At 30.0% G+C, this 22,052-nt stretch overlaps 3 protein-coding genes across 3 annotated transcripts; all 3 read left to right on the plus strand.

Annotated features, from left to right (window-relative positions):
* Nucleotides 1–46: 46 nt before the first annotated feature.
* Nucleotides 47–3,645, plus strand: LOC115694747 (mitochondrial import inner membrane translocase subunit TIM50). The gene is made up of 10 exons (XM_030621840.2): nt 47–431; nt 903–994; nt 1,287–1,323; nt 1,581–1,642; nt 1,742–1,855; nt 2,099–2,203; nt 2,296–2,394; nt 2,617–2,773; nt 2,880–2,982; nt 3,201–3,645. The coding sequence occupies exons 1-10, from the start codon at nt 173–175 to the stop codon at nt 3,244–3,246; spliced, it is 1,074 nt and encodes a 357-aa protein (XP_030477700.1). The 5' UTR covers nt 47–172; the 3' UTR covers nt 3,247–3,645.
* Nucleotides 3,646–8,625: 4,980 nt separating this feature from the next.
* LOC115695724 (zinc transporter 11) lies at nt 8,626–11,273 on the plus strand. The gene is made up of 2 exons (XM_030622795.2): nt 8,626–9,241; nt 10,565–11,273. The coding sequence occupies exons 1-2, from the start codon at nt 8,758–8,760 to the stop codon at nt 11,107–11,109; spliced, it is 1,029 nt and encodes a 342-aa protein (XP_030478655.2). The 5' UTR covers nt 8,626–8,757; the 3' UTR covers nt 11,110–11,273.
* Nucleotides 11,274–13,525: 2,252 nt separating this feature from the next.
* LOC115725204 (zinc transporter 11-like) lies at nt 13,526–16,473 on the plus strand. Its single transcript, XM_061116828.1, has 3 exons — nt 13,526–15,094; nt 15,225–15,295; nt 15,754–16,473. The coding sequence occupies exons 1-3, from the start codon at nt 14,554–14,556 to the stop codon at nt 16,309–16,311; spliced, it is 1,170 nt and encodes a 389-aa protein (XP_060972811.1). The 5' UTR covers nt 13,526–14,553; the 3' UTR covers nt 16,312–16,473.
* The last annotated feature ends 5,579 nt before the right edge of the window (nt 16,474–22,052 follow it).

Genomic DNA, 22,052 nt, shown 5'->3' on the forward strand with positions numbered 1-22,052 from the left:
CAAACAGGAAACAAGGTCATCATAAACCGACATCCAAACACACACCTTAATAATAGAATTAGTCTCAACCAAACAGACCCCTAATTTGATTCTCTTCTTCATTCTCTGCAAAACCCTACTTCAACCCCAAAAACCCAATTAACAGAAATTCCTTTTCACAAAATCTCTTCCAATGTCTTCCGTACTACTCCGTTCTCGTCTCACCAATTTGATATCAAAGCGTAATCGACGCCTCCTCAGTTCCGATGTGGCCTCTAATCCCCCCAAGGAGCCACTCATCGCTGCCCAAGCTCTCGCCTCCGATCAACCCCCGCCACCCGGTACTCCGGAATCTTCTAACGCCTCCACTAGCAAGTCATTGAGCTTTCTCAAGTATTCTCTTATTGCAGCTATTACCGGAGCTACTGCCGCCACTGGTTACGTTTCTTACGGTATGCGATTTAAAAAAAAATGATTCTTTTTTGAATGATTTGAATTTGGTTTTGAGTTTTGAGATTTGGGTTTCTTTCAATTGATGAAATTTAGTGTGGTGGAAGATCAAAGCTTAGGTATTTAGGTATTTAGTGTATTGGCTATCTTTGCTTTATATGGTATGAGTATATGAACACACTGAAGTGTTGGATTTGAATTTGGTTGTTTTTACTTGATCAGGGATGCTAAAAGCTTAGGCTTTTGTTTTATTGACTACATTGTTGCTAATGGGTTTCTTTTATGTATTTGAATGTTTTAATTTTTCTGTGAAATGTACCATTCAACTGTTTTTGGTTTCTAATTGTGAAATATGTGCTCATTGGACCTAGTTAAACTTGAGCTACAATGTTGCTAATGATGAATTATTCATTTTTTTTTTTTGGGTGAAAGCAAGAATGTGAAAAGTGATAACTTTTTTCTTCCTTTGGCAGCTTACTCTGTGGGTGAAATAGAGGAAAAGACAAAGTCTCTCCGAGCTGCACCTCTGCGTAACAACTTACCAGATGATGCCTCTTCAATTGATGTAAGTGTGTGGGTGTGAGATTGTGTTTTTATCTTTTTCTGGTTAAAATTTAATTACTTAATTTGCAAAATGAAAATGTCTTTACACATAGTTTAAGATCTCGGCATTCTTGTGCTCAACAAGAAGACTTTGGTAGTTTGTTGGTGATATGAGATATGTTGTTTGTTCATTGGTCTGCTTATTGTGATCTTATGTTGCCTGCATTCGATGTGCTATCTGATCATTTTCATCTTTTCTAATCTGTAAGGACGTATCCGTAACTTAACATTTTTCATATCAATATTTTTTGCAGAAATTCAAGAATTTGCTCTACACTTCTGCAATGACTGGTGTGTACTTTCTGCCAATAGTTATATTTTTAATTTAATGCATGGAAACTACAATTCTTATGTAATGAATTCCTAAAGTTTCATTCTTTAGTGACCCATCATTTTAGGATGCATTACCTCATGAAGTCAATGTTAGCAGAACATAATGTTTGAACTATTTAGTTTTAAATTAAGCTAACTACCTAAGTTAGTTTAGCTCATAAATTTTTCAGATTTTTTTATTTGCTGATACATATTTATTTGTTTTTGATCTTCAGTGCCTGCTAAAGCATCTGAACTTTACTTGGACGCAAGGAAAATGATTGAAGAACAAGTTCAGGTAGGTCCCTTTCATCCATGATCTTCTGCTACTTAAGATCTTGTTCTTCTCATTTCACTATCTTTATGTGTTTACCCCAAATTCTCTGTTGCGTTGTAGGGTTACACCGAACCATATGCTGAGAAGCTTCTTCCTGACTTGCATCCCATGGAGCAACATGTCTTTACACTAGTTCTGGATCTTCAAGAAACACTACTTTACTCTTATTGGACGGTAAGGCTAGGAATGAAAAGTAGTGACAACGCTAGTTTCTTAAAATATCAAGTTTTGAACTTACCAGACCGGCAACATTGGCTAATATCTCTTACAAGCTCTTTTTTAGTAATATGTTATTTTTGCATCTCTCTTGGCAAGTCTTCTTTAATTTTTGGCCGTAGTTTCATTCTTATACTCATATTTTTTCCTATTTTATCTTCAAATTGCGGACTAACTTTGTTTTTGACTTTGCTTGTGAAGAGAGAAAAGGGCTGGCAGACAATAAAAAGACCTGGAGTTGATGCCTTCTTGGAACATCTAGCTCAATATTTTGAAATTGTTGTGTTTTCCGACTATTCAAATATGGTAATTAAAAATATTTACGCCCTTTGCCTGATTCGTATTATCTTAAATGTTAATACTCACCAACATTATATGAATTGTCTTGGCAAGTGCAGTATGTAGATCCTGTTATGGAGAGATTGGATACCAAGCATTGTGTGCGATATAGGCTAGGAAAGGCTGCTACTAAGTATCAGAACGGAACACATTACAGGGTATGTTGTGGTTGCTGCTAACTTGTATTGTTCGCTTTATTAAAAATCTTTCAGCATGTACGGAATTTTCTTTCTAAACTATATGTCTGGGAAGGTGAATGGCATGTTGCTAATGTTTGATATACAAAGCAAGAAAAGTGTTCGGTTTCCAAAATTAAATTAAAATTATCTGTTTCAATTTGAAGGAAAAGTGCGGTTATAAATACTAGTTTTCTTTTGCAGGATCTTTCAAAACTAAACAGGGATCCTGGAAAGGTTATCTATCTGAGTGCCCATGCCCGAGAAAACAGCCTTCAGCCTGAGAATGGTGCTGTAATAAAGCCATTTAAGCTTGAAAATGATGACACAGCCCTTCTGGACTTCATACCATTTCTTGAATGTGAGTATATACAATTTTCGTTATATGGTAGAACAACGGCTTATTATCCAAATTGCTATGTTCGAGTACAGTTAATGATGCATCCTCATAATGGGTTTCTATACAGTTGTTGCCCGTAATCCTCCAGCTGATATAAGAAAAGTCTTAGCATCTTACGAAGGCCATGATATTCCAGAGGAATTCATTCGACGATCGAAAGAGCATCGGAGGTAATTATTATGACGTGTCTAAAACTAAGAAATTAAAGAAGCCAACACTGCTTAATCTTTCTTTTGAAAAAGATATTGAACTTGTCATTACTAACACTTCTGCTATTATTTTACCAATTCATATTTACCAATTTCGTAACATAAGAAGGTTTAGATTAAAGCAATTGTATAAAGTCCTCTGCATATTTTTGTTGACACCGAACTTTTTCTTATCACAGGCGGATGCAAGAACAGAAGCAACAAGGACGGTTGTGGAGACGTTGAGAGAGAAGTCACAGCTCGGCTCAGCTATGTAAGAAAGAAAAAGCAACCTCTGAAGCTCAAACTACACAGTTTCTTCATTCCGGGGTTTGTGAAAATATGGAGATTGGAGAGTGAAAACAGTATTTATATAAGTTGTGAAGCCAAGATAGATATGTTGTTGCCTTTAAGGAGGCAATTCAGTAACAAAATTTTGAATCCATAATAATTCTTTTTTACTGCACCATTGAAAATGATACTGACCATGAGAGTTTGCAATTTCTCTCTTTTCGGGTTCTTATTTTTTTTCTTCTTCTTTAGATGGAAATCAGAAATTTTTGCTAACAGTGACGGAAATTTCTTTCAAATCATGCTCTGCTACTCTCAGATCATTATGTTATGAATATGAATATGTTTTGGCAACTCTCATGAGAATAATTATTGATATGTATGTACCAATATGAATGTTGGATAAAGATGATTATGTTCATAAATTATTCCAGTGTTTGGTACATATGATTTGTGGGATTAGTTCTTTCAAATCCATACTGATTCAGTCTGTTAGAATTTCAACTGTCATAAGTTAGTCTTTGATCTTTGTAAGGATGCCTTATTCTGTTGGATAATTTTTTTTGCTTGCTCGGGGGACGGAGACGGAATTTCCTGCGAGATTTGAGTGTTCGATCTCCATTAATCTTGTGTTCGAATCTGTATAAATTGTGTGAACTTTTATGCTTAGTTTTGTTGAATTGTGTTCTTAGTTTTTCAACTCTGGTATTCTATGTTGTTTCATTTGAGGTTCTGAACTAGAAGAATCTTTCTTTATTTCCTAAATGATATGAGTCATTATCTTTTATTTTGTAAAGTAAACAACATATAAGTAAATCACTACCCCATACATTAAAAAAAAATCTTAGGAACCTAGAAAGATTAATATCATTTTTAGAAAAAAAATATCTATTTCTATATAAAGTGTGTCTATATAACCGAATTCTTAGTTTATGAGAAATTCGTGGGTGACTTTTATTTATATTAAAAATAAAATAATTTATTATTAAAAATAAAATGGTTTATGAGAAATTCATGGATCATTTCTTATTTATATATAATAAAATAAATCCCATTAAATCCAAAAAAAAAAAACATCATTAAATAAAAACAAAAAAATGACTCAACATCAAATCTTCAATTACACAGCATGTAAATTACTCAACATCAAATCTTCAACTACACAATACATGTAATTACTCAAACATCACATCTTTCAATTATAAAAAAAAAATGACTTTTTAAGAGGGAAAATATGGTTGTCTAATAGAGCTAAAACAATATGTTTCCAGTGTGAAATGACTCAACATCAAATCTTCAATTACACAGCATGTAAATTACTCAACATCAAATCTTCAACTACACAATACATGTAATTACTCAAACATCACATCTTTCAATTATAAAAAAAAAATGACTTTTTAAGAGGGAAAATATGGTTGTCTAATAGAGCTAAAACAATATGTTTCCAGTGTGAAATGACTCAACATCAAATCTTCAATTACACAGCATGTAAATTACTCAACATCAAATCTTCAACTACACAATACATGTAATTACTCAAACATCACATCTTTCAATTATAAAAAAAATGACTTTTTAGGAGGGAAAATATGGTTGTCTAATAGAGCTAAAACAATATGTTTCCAATGTGATGAAAAATTAAAGCAACAATTTTGTTAATATCAAAGAGTTTGTAAAATCCGAAAGAGTTTGGGCACAAAGAAATGATGTTTCTTTTTCTTACTCTTTTTAGAATCAATATATGAATAATAATTTGAATTAATCTTATAATCTTAACTTTTTAATTCAATCAATAATTATTTGTCACGTAATTATTAAGTCTTTTCCCTTTAATTTTCCTTTTGTTGATGATGCTAATTTATTCATATTTTGATTTTTACAATTTTTGTGTTCAGACTATTAAGGTAGTGTTCTCCTAGGGGATCTAACGAGTTTCGCCCCTTCGCTAATGGCCTCTAAAAGTTCAAATTCCAATATTGTATAAATCTTCAATTTGTTCTATTTCTTATATTAACTGAAATTTTGCTATTTTTTTTTTTAATTTACAACTTGATTGTTTATATCTTATTAGGGACATTCATGGAAATTAGGGTTTCTTTGAAATATACAATTAATGAGCATTACTTTTTTATCATAGTGTGTTTTCCATGGCTGAAAACCTCAATAATCTCTATCATTGATATCAAATAAAATAAAATTATCATGAAGTATACATTATGGTTATTTAATGAGTAATTAGTGTGTTGAAATTGGCAAGCTGATATTTAGAATTGTTTATAATTGAATCGCTACTTTGTCAAAATTAATATTAAGTATATTTATATGTTTATAGGTTTATCTATTTTCTCTTAGATCAATCATGCTCATATAGCAAAAAAATCATACTCATATAGACATGTTATTTTCATTTTGTAATTTAGATCTTCTTAGTCATTATTTAGTTCACTTAAACCTTTTCCGATTATGATAACTGAAATTTTGTTTCTTTTAGGTACTCCATTACAAAGATCTGTATTACATGTATTATTTATTTTTGACTATGAGGAGGTGGATTTCTTTATTGGGAAACATATAGCGTGACAAATTATTGTTCATATATTGAATAATTATTTTTAATTAATGAGATTCATATATATAACTTTGTACATTGAATTCTTTATTCAAATAATTATTTTTGATTTTTACGTGATTATTTATTGTTCATATATCTAGAATCCTATTTGATTAAAGTTAAAATTATAAGATTAATTAATTTGTGATTTCTTCCTATACACATAATAATAATAATCTCACCGAATAACTAATAACATTTTTTCTTTAATTTTTAATTGTATAACTTTCAAATAACATAGAAAAAATTAGCATAAAATTTAGTATACGTGCCTCGCACGTAGCTTTTTGCTAGTATATATATATATATATTTATATAGTACAAAAGGGGTCTTTCGGTATTTCTAATAGTTTCGGCACTCAGGAGTGTGTTATTTTATTTTATTATTATTTTCGTGTAGGTTGTAATTATTTAAGTTTATTTGTGAATTTTTAACGAATTTTGAATAATTTATTGTGTTGAAAATGAGATTAATATATTTTCTTATGCATGTAATAAATAATTTTTTTTTTATATTTTATATTTTCGATGTTATATATTATTTGAAAGTTTTTAATAATTTACTTGTCTCCCAAATGTCAAAACAATAAAACTTAATAAAATAAAGTACTAAATATAATTATTTAGTAATTACACAGTTAATCGAAATCAAAGACTACCAAATACAAGAACACTATTTTGAATGATAATTTCAACCTTTTGCAAAAGCTCACAATTATAGTCTAATTGTCATTATTATGTAGCTTGTATAATTTATTGTCGTTTGTGTTCATGTATGAAAACGACAACATTTTTAAAAGAACAAGAAAAAACTATGGGAAAGTGAATTAATATTACTTCAAAGAGAGAGAGAGAGAAATGTTATATTACTTCAAGAAATAATAATAATAATAATAATAATAATAATAATAATAATAATAATAATAATAATAATAATAATAATAATAATAATAATAATAGAAAATATAAATATCTTATTGTGTGCAAAAGAAATGTGTTACCTAATACTAGATGGTTGTTTGTTAGGCCAATAAAAATAAAATAAATGTTAAACCAAACTTGAAGGCAAAGGCAAAAGACCATACTTTTTTCTATACCAATTTTTCAAAGTGTGAATTAATCTTTTATTTTGTATATTAATTGAACCATCTCTTTTGCCCTTAGTTATTCCGAACTCGAATTATTTGTCACCACGTAAGTAATCAAGACTTGTAAAAAACTATTTTACAAAAGAGTATTACTAAAAAGATTGCACCATTCTCAGTGTCATACCGATATTAGTAATATTATGTTCTATATAACTTAAGAAAAGAACTTTTAAACAATATTACTAACCAATTGTGGTGTGCTACTTATAGAAAGTTCTAGATACCATTGATACCCAATAACAATATTTTTTACAAAACCGTAATTATTCACGTGATAATACATGGCTCCCGATACTCAGGGCCGACCCTAAGCATAGGCAGGCTAGATCCGCACTTAGGGCCCACTCATTTTAGGGGCCCAAATAATAAAACATTTTTTAAAAATTATACATATATTTTAAAAATATTATTTATCTTTATAGTAAGGGTTCAATTTTTTTTTTTTTTTTGCTTAAGGTCCATTTTAACTCAGGACCAGTCCTACTGATACTTATTTCTACGGATATGGAACCCTAGTTTTAATTTTTAGCCTAATTTTTATATTAATTTATTATGATTGGTTTGTAGTTGGACTAGCCTTAGAGTACTTTTAGTTGTGACTTGTCAACGTGTGGGATCAAGTGTGACTAATATACTCTAATCCTAACCATTCATTATTTGATGCATCATTTTCATGGTGGAATAAGTAAAAAGAATGTAAGACGTGTCTAATGTGGCACACTATTTTGATACTAACATCAACTCCTTCTTCATTAATCATCATATCTCAAATTCCAATAGGATAAACTCTAACTTGATTCTACCTTTTACACTACACTGCAAAAAATTTAAAAGAGACAAGTCAATTTCTTACAATTTTTTCAACGAGAAATATGATTTTTTTTTTTTTCATATGAACTAAAATTAATTTTTATAATTTATTAGAAGTTTTTTAATAATTACAATAAATATCACCATAAAAGATTTTCTTTTAAATGATAGTATGTATTTTTAAAAATAAGGAGTATTTATGATCTTATGAAAACTGAGTGAATTATTAATTTTTTTTTATTTTTAATATTAATTATTAAAAACATATTATTTTTCATATAATTACTAACTATTTTATCAAAAAAAAAAATTAAATTTTTATGTATAATTACACTACTTAGTACTTACACACAGTTATTCTAAAAATCTCTCAAACAGTTAGAAAAATAAAATAAAATAGGAAGTTGTATAACCCACACTTTTGACAAAATAATTAATTTTGAGAGCTTATTAATTAATATAATGACTGATTTTAAAAGAAGAAACATTTATATATACGTAATATGATAATTTTTTTTCAACTAATTATATTTATTGAAACTAAATCTCATTATTTTACATGTTCTTTTTTAATAAAAAAACAAACTTTATTTATAGTAATTTTTACTGTCTTCAACCAGAAATATTTCCAATAATATCATACAATTACAGTTTACAGAATATTAATTAACTAATTTTCTTTCATATATTTTTTTTTTCTAAAAAAAAAAACTAAATTGCATAGTACAAACAACAATGTAAATTAACATAAAATTTCTAAGTTTTTGTAGTACAGAAAATTGACCACTTTTGTCATCATTATCGTACTACTCTCAAAAACCAAACTCAAAACCTTAAATATTCATTTCATTCATTCACTCAGCTAATTTAAGCCAAACCTTCCAAATTCCCAAAATGCCCCGCTTAACAACTCTTCTCCTTCTCTCTCTTCTCTTTCTCATTTTCACCACCGCCGTCTTGGCCCACGGCGGCCACCACGACGGCGACGGCGGAGATGATGATGATGATGGTGATGTTGACTCAAAAGGGTCTGTTAATCTTCATTCAAGGCCTTTGATTTTGGCCAAAGTTTGGTGCTTGATTTTGATATTTATTGGGACATTTCTAGCCGGTTTGTCCCCTTATTTTTTGAAATGGAACGAGGGCTTTTTGGTAATTGGCACACAATTTGCCGGTGGGGTTTTTTTAGGGACTGCTCTTATGCATTTCTTAAGTGATGCTAATGAGACTTTTGGGGATTTGACTAAGAAGAAATATCCATTTGCTTTTATGCTTGCTTGTTTTGGATATTTGTTAACTATGCTAGCAGATTGTGTTGTTTCTCATGTTTATTCTAAGCAAAATCATCAAGATATTGATAAGGAATATCAACAACAAGGTAATTTTTAATTTGATTTCTGTTAATTATTTTTTATTTCTTGGAGATTAGTATTGGAAAAATGGGAATTTGTTTGTTTGGGTTTAATTTAATGGGGTGTTTGAGAAAAGGATTGCTTGCATAATAGTTTCTTGTAGTCTCTTTTTTGATTAATTTTTGGAGATTAGTATTTTTTTTTATGGGATAGTATTTTTTTGTTTGGTAGACTGGGAAAATGTGATTTTGTTCATTTGGGTTTAATTTAATGGGGTATTTGAGAAAAGGGTTGCTTGCGAATTAGTTTATTTTTTTTTTTCTATTTTTAAATTTATTTTAATTATTTTTGGAGATTAGTAATTTTTTGTTTGGTAGATTGGAAAAATGTGATTTTGGTCATCTGGGTTTAATTTAATGGGGTATTTGAGAAAAGGGTTGCTTGCAAAAGAGTTTCTTTTTTTCTCTTTTTAAATTTATTTTGATTATTTTTGGAGATTAGTAATTTTTTGTTTGGTAGATTGGAAAAATGTGATTTTGGTCATCTGGGTTTAATTTAATGGGGTATTTGAGAAAAGGGTTGCTTGCAAAATTGTTTCTTTTTGTCTCTTTTTAAATTACTTTTGATAATTTAGAAAGAAAAAGAAAGTGAGAAATTGAGATTTTGTTAATTTGGGTTTTGATTAATGGCTCATTTGTCAAAAAGGGTAATCCACAAAATCAGGGCCGGCCCTGAAGAAATGTGGGCCTAAGACGATATAAAATTTTGGGCCCTTAATAAATAAAAAAAGTTTAAATAATATTTATGTATTTAATTAATTTTTTTTTTTTTTTGCTTTAGTTATTAAGTTTATAAATAATTTTATTTTCAACAAAAACTTAATACTAAAATATGGATTTCTGTGGTTTCGAACTCATGTCCCCCACTGCCAAGGAAAACATAAACCTTATCAATTTATAGGCTGCCACTATGCTGGACCTAATTTAGCTAAAAAGAATGTTTCTTTTAAATTAATATAGTAGTTAAATAATGAGGTCTCAAAATTTTAAATGGGCCCCTAGAAAGAGTGGGCCCTAGGCACGGGCCTAGCCCGCCTATGCCTAGGGCCGGGCCTGCACAAAATATATAATATTTAATCACTTTTCATATTGACTTAATTTTAATATTTCTTTAGAGAGTGTCTTTAAAAAAACAGAGTTTTTTTACAATTTTTCTTTTGTTATTGGATTGCATAAACTTGACACTCTCAATTTGGAGACTTTTGAAGGCCAATTCACAAAATTATTATTAAAAAAGGTTTATTTTTACTATTCATTCACTAAATTACTTCTAATTATCCTTCATTTCAGATAGTATTGAGCATGGAACAAAGAACAACAATCATCATACAAACCCAGCAACAAGTGTAGCATCAATTGATTCATTATCAGACAGTATTTTGCTAATTGTAGCCCTATGTTTCCACTCAATTTTCGAAGGAATCGCCATTGGAGTAGCCGAGACCAAATCCGATGCTTGGAAAGCCTTATGGACAATCTCTTTACACAAAATATTTGCAGCCATAGCAATGGGAATAGCCCTACTCCGAATGATCCCAAACCGACCGTTGTTGTCATGCGCTGCCTACGCATTTGCCTTCGCCATTTCCAGCCCGGTCGGGGTTGGAATCGGAATCATCATTGATGCCACTACACAAGGCAATGTGGCTGATTGGATCTTTGGAATTTCAATGGGAATTGCTTGTGGGGTTTTTGTTTATGTCTCAATTAACCATCTTTTAGCCAAAGGCTACACACCCAATAAGCCTGTTGGTGTTGATAAGTCTCATATTAAATTTTTGGCTGTGTTGGTTGGTGTTGGGGTCATTGCTATTGTCATGATTTGGGATACATAATAATAAATAAGTATTTGGTGGTTGGTTAGACAATTAGTTAGTTAATTGCACTAAAAGATGATCCAACTAACTTTTTGGTGGGTCCATTAAGTGGTTTTGTTTGGATTTTAGAATGTTGTAAACTAGGCTTTGGTGTTTCAATACTAAAAAAATCTCTTAAAGAAGACTTCTTTAATTAGTTTACAATAATTTAATACGAGAAAACTATAAATTTTATGGGTTTTTATATATATATATATTTTTTGTAAAAATATAGTTTTTTGTTTTTTTTTTCAAAAAGGTTATTTTATGAGAAAATTAAAAAAAAAAATTGAAAAATATGAGAAAATCAAATAAGGGTAATTAAGTACCCTTTGTTATTTTTTTTTCCATATTTTTTTAACTTTTTTTTTTTTTAAAAAAAAATTTCTATAATTTTTTTTTTCCAAATTAGTTATATTTTTACAAATTTATACTTTAAAATTTATAAAAAGCCAAATTTTATCTCTTAAAATGTTCAACGTTATTATAAGGTACCTTACCTTGACACTATTTATTAATTTGTGCGATTAATTAGTATCGAGTCTTATCTCATACTAATCACTTCACTTGTCTATACTTATTTATAAGTTTTAAGTGATCTTTCAATATATGTTGTTGTCAAAGTTTGTTTAATTACTTTTTTCTTTGACTTTGTTGTTACAAAGAGTATCTCTATTTATAATTAGTAAAAGTACTTGCGCGAAGTTATATAATAAAGTAAATACAAATTTTAGTCGTATATTTTAAAAGTTATTGGTCGTTAAATACTAAAATTATAATTTAATTATTATATATTACAAAATAAAAATATAATTATACATTGAGTTTAATTATAATAAAATGTTTCTATACCCTAATTTTAAAACTCTCTCTTTAAATGGACAAAAATAGTGTTCAAAGATTAATAGCTTATTAAGATAAATAATTTCTCATTTTCTCAAAGTTGTATAACATTATAGTCTTTTTTTTTAATAAAGTAAACAAATTTTCATATTAAATTACACTAATAATAATATGTGATATTATAAAGAGAATTGTTAAAAAATACTACTAGTGTCTAGCACCTTCTCCAGTATCTGATCTCATATAATTTAAGAAAATAATTTTTAGAAAATATCAATAACCAACTGTATGGTACTACTTAAAAAGTGTTGAACACTATCAATGCCCAATAACAATACTCTATTATAAAGCGGGCCATTTGACACTATTGGTGTCTAATAATTTGAATATTTTTATTAGAGAATTGCTAAAAGACATCACTGGTGCCTAACACATTTTTTGGTGTCATACCACTATTGGTGAAATTATATATCAAGTCCTATATAATTTTAAAAAACAAATTTTAGACAATATCGCTAACCAATCATAGGACGCCACTTATAAAAAGTGTTCGACACCACTGATACCCAATAACAATCATCTTTTATTATTATCGAATGAAAGGTCCATCTTTTATTATTATCGAATGAAAGGTCCTACTTTGTTGAGATAGGTTTTTATCCGTTAGGAATAGTCAAAGATGAAATGTGAGTCCATTTTGTTGAGTAGTGAGTACAAATATTCAAAACTGAAAATTACATGCTTCAATGCAAAATAGACAAAATATTAGACTAGAGGCAACTTGGGCATAATACATTATACATCATGTACCATCAATCAATATTAAGTATACTCGTATTTTTCTAGTCATTATTTGCTTCAAATTTCGTTGAAATTTAAGAGTTTAGAAGACACAAACATTACCTTTTCAAAAAAAAAAAAAGACACAAACATTAAGGTGGCGTTTGGTAACACTTTTTTAATCAGTTTTCTGTTTTTAAAAGTAGAAAAATGAATATTTTTCAAAAACATGTTCTATAAAACTGTTTTTACTTTTCAATTTTATAATTAGAAATCAAAATTTTAAAAACTAAAAAAATTACTTTCAATATTTTTTTAAACAGTTTTTTTTCTGAATCAATCTTTTAGATTACGACAAGATCCGGACCCAAATCACCTCCCTACGGCCTTGGCGCTAAACCCAGCTTTTGACTTGAACCCAAATCCGACCCCGGACCTAGACCCGACTTAAATAAAATCAAAAAATAAAAATAAAAATAAACTTTACAGAACGCATTTTTGTTTTTCAAAAATAAATTTTTTAAAAACAAAAATTTTACTTTTATTTTGTAATTAAAAAATTAAAAAACAAAAGTGTTACCAAACGGCACCTAAGAAAATCAAATTTGCATGAGTCAAGGTGAAAGAGTACTTACGGTATCTTTTAGTATAGTATTGCTAACTAGTTATAAGTCGCGCGCCATTTTATAGTTAACTTGACACCATCATCTTATTATAGTTAACTTGATACCTTGGTATTATAGGACATGCATCGTCTAATAATAGTACTGTCTAACAACAACAAGGCATAATGTTATTGTCTGGAGAAGGTCAAGTGTGATGATTCTAAGACTGTGTAGGTATGAGACTACACAGTTGAAGAGAACTTAAATGAATTGATTAGTACTACCTATATTAACAAGGTGTATCTTGTTTTCTGGTAGCCCATCACGAAAGAACTCCACGGTTAAACGTGCTTGACCTGGAGTAATTTCAAGATGGGTATGCGAGTGAGGACAAAACACGCTGGAAAAATATTCCATGAAGCAACCAAAATGACGTACTCGTGTACAAGAGCTATCATTCTATGGGTGTAAGGGCCCAATGGAGGCTTAAAGTGGGGACGTTACATATTCTGTATGCCCCTGTTTTCTGTCAATTATTGTGCTCGGTTTGAAAATATTGTCATTGCTAATTGTTTAATTGTTTAAAGTTTCATTTATTTGATTCTGCACTTTTAGTCGTAATTTTCCCACATGTACTTATAAATTTATAAGGTACAAATAAAATTTCCTAATTTATTAATATACGATGATATTTAAAAATAGAAACTAATATGTAAAAAACCTAGAAGATATACATAATAAAATATCAAAATTGTTCATTTAAAGTTTAAACAAATATTTTTTACTATAAAATTGATTAAATTAAACAACTTAATATTGTTATTACTGATAATTTTTTAAATTATCTCAAAGTTAGTTAACTCATACTTTTTCTTTTCTTCTTTTCAGGAATTAAACTATCAAACAACTAGACATAAAAGTAGCATTAAATTAAGCTAAAAATTAACTCATGTTATTGTTGTGACCAAGTCTTATAATAATTTTAATTGGTTGCATATTCTAACAAATATTTCAACATATAATTTCCGAAAATAAAAGAATATTTGGTATATAGAAACAAACAAAGCCAATTTTAGAAAATTCAAACTTTTGTAGTGACAAAAGCACTACTATATACAACAATTAACTACAATTAATATATCATTAACTACACTAAACCAAAATCACAACCAAACCCTAAAATAGTTTAAACAAAATGTCCCATACATTATGCATGCATGCATATTCTTCTTACTATAATATTATCCATACGTACGTACTCAAAATAATAATAATAATAATGCTTCGTTCATTAACCCTTCTTTTTCTTTTTCTCCTCTTCCTCACCATAGTCGTGGCCTTTCGCCACAACGATGAGGAAAGTAGCGAGAACAATGAAACAGAAGAACAGGCATCGTCGACAACTTCTCTTTATTTAAAGTTTTTGATGTTGGCCAAACTAAAGTGTCTGATTGTCATCTTTGTTGGGACTTTCTTCGCGGGCGTGTCCCCATATTTTTTCAAATGGGATGAGGGTTTTCTTGTTCTCGGTACGCAATTCTCAGGAGGGGTTTTTCTTGGAACGGCCTTTACACATTTCCTAGTAGAAGCAAACGAGACTTTTAAAGAATTGATCGAAAGAAAGTATCCATATGCTTATATGATCGCGTGTATTGGTTATTTGTTGACTATGTTTGCAGACTCTATTGTTTTTCATGTGTGTTCGAAACAAGATGATGATGATATTGAGTATCTTGGTATTTATATATATATCTATGTTTATAGTAAATTATTTTGTTTTGATGAAAAAAATTGGTTTTTTTTTTTTGTTAGGTTAATTTGTGTTTAAAGTTTCTATCTTTTTTTGTGTGTTCTATATTATTACAGGTAATTGTGATGTTGAGAATGAAAAGATGAGTCAAATTGGTGGAATAACTACTCTACAAACTCAGTTACACGTATGTTATAAAACAATAAGGATTAATTAGTTATTAGAAGAATTTTGGTTTTCATTGTTTGCAATTTTGTTATTGATGAAAAAATTGTTTTTGTTTTTGTTTTAGAGATTACTAATAAGTGAATTCAATAAAAAATTCAAATAATACAAAATTATTGTAAACTTATTTGATCAAATTATAAATTTTGTTATATCAGAAACTAAACATAATAGATCAAAATAAATGAATAGAAGTAAAAATGAAAGATATTGAGTTTTAAAATTGTAAGAATTAAATTTTATGATTACTATTTTAACAAAATTAATTAATTTTAAGTTTTCTAGCTATAAGGATGTTTGGTATTTTCATACATATAGAAATATTGGCTTTCTTATTTTTTACAGGAAATAAAAAATTATAATGAGTTAATGTTTATCAATAAATTTTACTAATTAATGCTTGTTAATTTTCATGTGTAGTTTCAACAAAGCCATGAGAGTTATAGTAACAACAACCATTGTACATCAAATCTAGCTGCAAGTGTTACAAGAGTGAAGTCATTTGAGGGAAATGTTTTGTTGATTATTGTGTTATGTTTCCATTCAATCTTCGAGGGAATCGCCATTGGAGTAGCCGAGACCATATTCGATGCTTGGAAAGCCTTGTGGACAATCACTTTACACAAAATATTTGCAGCCATAGCCATGGGAATAGCCCTAATTCGGATGATCCCCAACCGCTCTCTGATCTCATGCTCGGTCCATGCCTTTGCCTTTGCGATTTCGAGTCCATTTGGGGTTGGAGTAGGACTCATCCTTGATGCCATTGCACAAGGTCATGTGGTTGATTGGATCTTTGCCATTTCTATGGCTTTGGCTAGTGGTATCTTCATTTATGTCTCAATAAACCATCTTTTAATCAAAGGCTACACACCTCTTGATAAGAATAATTTTAGTGTAAATAAATCTCATTACAAGTTTTTGGCTGTGCTGTTTGGTATTGGGGTGATTGATGTTGTGATGATATGGGATAATTGAACTCACACCATATAAAATTGTTCTTGTATATATACAAAAAGAAACCCTACTTTTGGTGGGTTAGGTTGTTTCTCTTGTACTAGATGATGTTGTAAATTAGAATATTGGATTTTAATTTTTATTATTAATGCAAAAATATTTTAAATTGTTCAAGATGAGAAATATATAGGCTCAATCCTGGACTAAGGGCAGGTTAGGCCCGTGCTTAGGACTCACCTAATCGTAGGGCCAAAAAAAATTGTTTGTGTTATTTGGTGCTTTACACTTTTCATAAGTGGTGCCTCACGATTGGTTAACGATATTTCCTAAAAGTTATTTTTTTAAATTATATAGGATTATTCGATATTATTAATTACATCAATAACAGTATGACACTGAAAAAAATGCTAAACACTAATAATATTTTTTAACAATTCTCCTTTGTAAAATGTATTTAAGGCCAAATATATAACACATAATGAAGCCCACCTACCCTACCCAACTAATTATATTATCCATCACAGCATAAAACAATAAATAATTTTAGCATTATATATAACTACTCATAATTTGTAAAAGTCACACTAACAGAAATATATTAGTAAGGACACATTTTTCTTTTAAAAAGTTTTTTGCGCTTAAACTCTCCTAATTGTTATTTTACTTGTACTTATTAACTATCCAAATTTAAATTTTGGTAGCTAAACCTACCAAACTTTACTTTTGTTAGTAAATTTAGTTTTCCAATTAATGTCCCAAAACCCATGTTGGGCCAAATATCGAACCAACCATTGGGCCCAATCGGACCCCATCAAAAAAATATCCCAAACCTATTTTTGGACCCCCATCAGACACCCATCGAGCCCTAATCGGGCCCAATCGGACTTTCATCCCTGTCATCCTACATTCACTATGTATCGGACCACCATCGGGTGGGCATTGGACCCCATCGGACCAGGCGAAAATAATGCAGAAACCAGAAAAAATACAATATTCATAGACAACAAGCATTTCAACATACAAAATAGCAAAATAACAGCAACAACCCATCGATCAAGCATCAAAACAACATTCTAAACTAAATACAACAACAACAAACAAGATTAAAAAAAATTACCCATTGATGCTTCATATATGGGGAGCTTGTAATGTTGGAGCTGTTAGACTTTTATTTGGGCTTACATTAAATTTTATTGGTTTTATTAAAACTTGGGTTGATTGGATAGTTCTTTGCTGTGTTAGCCCATGTTGTTGGTGATCAATTGTTAATGGGCTTAGCATCTGTGTGTAAAGTCTAGGTGAAGCAGAAGTGTGGGCTTTTCTAGTTGACTGAAGCCTTTGATGAGCGAGCCCACCAACTAGGGTTTTGTAGCTAAGTCCCCTCCCTAACTCTATAAATACATATTGTCTCATCACAATTGTATACCTTTTGATAATCAGATAAATAAACTGCTTCTGATTTAGAGATCTAGGGAGGAAGACTTAGTTGATAGTATTGCACTATCAAAGTGGAGTAACTGTTGTGGATCAAACAGAGATAATTGCTATGGATCAATCAGGTACACATACCTAATTATTATATCTTATTATTGTGTTCTATGTTATATACAAATAGATCTTGGGTTTATTATTAATTTTTCTAATATGTGGTATCAGATTGCCTATTGTATATGATTTAGAACCTATAATTAGTATAATTAATTTTTATATGTTAATTATCCAAAAATTACATATCAATTTCGTTATTATTTTATGTTCAATTTTTTGTTTATAAATCTTAAAACTTTAGGAGTTTTATTGATCGTTAAATTCTCTTTTAATTGATATATTATATGCATGAAATCATTATGTATATTATGAGAATTTTAAGTTTAAAATTTTAGGGTTTATATAATTACATTATGAAATTATAATTTGTGTTTTTTGATTTTATTGTTATTGATATAAAATTGATTATAGATATCTCATTATCAATTGTTTATCAATGTTCTTACACAATTTTTTTCGTGTTTCAATCGAGAATTGATATCACAATCATTTTTTTTTAGTTCTTAATTTTCGGATGGATTTTTGCCATGAAATCTAGAGATTTAAACCTTTATACCCGAAATTGATACCATATATTGATGAGAAATCGATTCCCGATCAAAACCCCTAGCTTTCCCGTTGTTTTCGTCGATTTTTGGCAGTTTTTTTTCGTCTCCGACCCGACCGCCTGGAACCGGGTCGTGCGACCCACTTTCAGACCCGGTTCAAGCTTGAAGATGAAGTCTGCCAGCAAAGCCCACTCTCGGCAGCGGCGCGTGGGGGCGCGTGCGCTGCCGTCTGACGTCGTTTTTTGACGATTCTTTTTTCCAGCGTTATTAGAATTTAATTTCTGATTTTTCTATGATTTTTAAATAATTTTTTTGACTCCGTTTAATAATTATTATTATTTTAATAATAATTATGCAGTTAAAAAATTATTAAAAATAATTTTTTATGATTTTTCGAAATCTGTCGATCATAGAAAATTTTTTGGGTTTCTTCTCGTTCCATAAGACATAGTCACTCTCTTATTTGATTTATCTTGACTATGTAGTCTCCACCAATTTTCTTATATTCACCTCTTTTAATTATTTGTTGTTCTAAAGTTATAAAACTTGATTGTTTGATACAAAAATAATGTGTTATGGTGGACACTTTATTTTTTGATTATCAATATAATAAAAGCAATTATATATCTCTTTTGGAAATTTGGTTTAAAATTATTCATTTTCAATGATTGTTTTATCACCAAATTTCACATGTTGAAGAAAATATTACATCTTTTGGTTGACTATATGTGTAATTACTTGCCCAAAGGTAGTATTTACATATATTAGTTAACATTCCATGAAGTGAGTTAATATTAAATGTATATATTTTAATTATTTGCTCAAAGGTAATAATTTAAATATATAAATTTATTATTATTTTTTGTTTGAATTAATACATATTTTTAAGAAATTTATTTGCCCAAAGGTAATAAAATTTTTAAATGATATGTATTTTTTCTTTGTTGTTAACTTCATGAAGGTAGATCATGTGTGTGTTATATTCTCACCCTAAAGGGGAGTTTATAATGACCAGTTGACTCTACAATATTTTCTAATGCATTGCTCATATTGCTTATTCAAGTTTTAATTTTTTGAATTTTGCGGTCTCCTTTCTACGAACAACAATAACCTTTTCATCTGAATTCTGAATGCTTCCAACTTTAAGACATGAAAACGAGATGTGAAAATTACTTTAGGCATAATAGATTTGGACTTATGCCTTCGAGAAGAAAAATCTGCTGATCTTATTCTAATATCAGAATTGTTGCCAAAAAATTCTTCATGCACATTGGAAAAATTCAAATCATCTTAGTCTCATTGCTATGAACCGTTTAATTCCTGAACATCTTTTGGTGGTTTTCCAAACACCACAAATGCTAATGAATATTTCAAAGAAGTGGAAAACTATTTAACACTAGTGAAATCACTGCAGTTGGACATCTTTTGGATGCTATGACAATTATTCAGTATGATAAATCAAAGGAGTGAGAGGTTTCATTTTCAAAATTACTAAAGTTCAGTACAAGTTGAAAGATCATAATATTTCTCTTCCTGACTCTTACATCATTCATCGAGCTTTTCATACATCTTCTCACTATGGTTCTCAACTCAAGCCCAACAAAGGATAAAGAAAATATGAAAATAAGCAACCACAACCAGGGGCTAAGGGATCTCAGAAAGCTAAGTGAGAGGGAGTCAATGCTTACAGTGGGCACTTATATTGGAGATGATGTCATCTATGTTGCCACATTTATTCTTGAATTACAGTTTAGTGTTCAGATTGTTTTGAACAGTACTTTCTTGATTCAGTTTCGCTTCCGCGTTTAGTTAAACAATGATTTTCTTTTCGTTTTACCAATTATAGTGTTAACATTATGTTTGACTCCAAATAATTGGAAATTGTTTTTACTCTGATATTCTTTTCAAATTATAATTGACTTCCTTAGCTTCCTTTTTTCAATATTGTGAATATTGTGGATAAGAAATCTTATATTAAGATAACATCCTTATTATTATGGCACGATAGATCGGGTCATATTTATAAAGAAAGAATTGATCGATTCCTTCTAGCTAAAATTCTTCCTCCTGTTGATGTTTCTGGTTGGAATACTTGTGTTGATTGTACTCGTGGAAAATTGACTAAAACAAGAAAGAAGACTGCAAACCGCAGTCAATCTTTATTGGAAATTATCCACACTGACATCAGTGGTCCTTATTCCACCACATTGTGCAGAAACAAGTATTTTATCACTTTTATCGATGATTTTTCTCGTTATGGATTCACCTATTTAATTAAAGAAAAATCGGACGCTTTTGATAAATTCAAAATCTTTCGAAATGTTCTTGAGAAATAATTGGGCAGAGTCATAAAATTTGTTCATTTTGATCGCGGAGGAGAATATTCTGGTTGTTATAAAGAATCTAAACAACACATGAGGCCTTTTGCTGAATATTTTCCAGAAAATTGTGTAGTTTCTCAATACAATATGTCAGGTTCACTGAGCAAAATGGCGTTGTTGAAAGGAGAAATCACACTCTCATGGATATGGTGAGAAGCATGATGAGTAGAACAAATCTTCCAGAGTTTTTATGGGGTAAAGCACTTATGACTGCAACTTATATTTTAAATCGTGTTCCCAGTAAATCTGTTCCCAAGACCCCTTTTGAGTTGTGGACTGGGCGAAAGCCTAGTCTGAATCATCTTCGTGTATGGGGTTGTCCAGCTGAAGTAAGGATTTATGTTCCTAATTTGAAACATTAGATCCGACTACAGTTTGTTGTTATTTCATTGGTTATCCAATGCGATCAAAAGGCTTTCGCTTTTACTGTCCTACTCGTGGTACGCGAATTGTTGAATCGCAGACTGCTAAATTTTTAGAATTTAATGTTGCTGAAAATATTCCTTCAACATCTCTTGAAACGGGGGAGTTATCTAAAGGAATTTTTATTCCTATGTCTTTTTCAAGAGATGATGATAATAGCAGTCTTATTCTTACTCTAGTTGATAACACTCCCATTACTGATGAATATATTGCTCCTAATATCTAAGATGACGAGGGTCCTATTATTGATGAGGAACCTATTATTGAAGAAGGTTTTGTTGTTGATGAGGGTCAGAGGAATCCAATTGCGGAATATGTCATTCAAAATGATGATCAACAAATAGAGGTTATTCCAGAAGTACCTCCTCTATGGAGATCTCAGAGACAAAAGAAGTCAACAAAGTGTCATGACAATTTTATTTACCTTGGAGAAGGTGAATGTGATCTTGCTCATTTTGTGGAACCTCTCACTTATAGTGAAGCACCTAATTGTCCACATTCTTCAAAATGGATAGAAGCTATGGATGATGAGTTTAAGTTCATGGACAAAAATAATGTATGGGAGTTTGTTCTATTACCTGATGGTTTTAAACCAATAGGTTGTAAGTGGATTTTAAAGGCTAAAAGGGATAAAAAGGGACAAATTGAAAGGTTTAAAGCGTGTTTAGTGGCTAAAGGCTTTACTCAAAGAGAAGGTATTGATTACACTCAAAATTTTCTCACCTGTTTCCACTAAAGATTCATTCAGAATTATTATGGATTTAGTTGTGCACTCTGATTCAGAGTTGCATCAAATAATTGTTAAAACTATTGTTCTGAATGGAGAATTGAGTGAGCAAGTTTATATGTCTCAACCTAAAGG

This window comes from Cannabis sativa, chromosome 6 (assembly GCF_029168945.1).
Source record: "Cannabis sativa cultivar Pink pepper isolate KNU-18-1 chromosome 6, ASM2916894v1, whole genome shotgun sequence".
Taxonomy (NCBI): Eukaryota; Viridiplantae; Streptophyta; class Magnoliopsida; order Rosales; family Cannabaceae; genus Cannabis; species Cannabis sativa.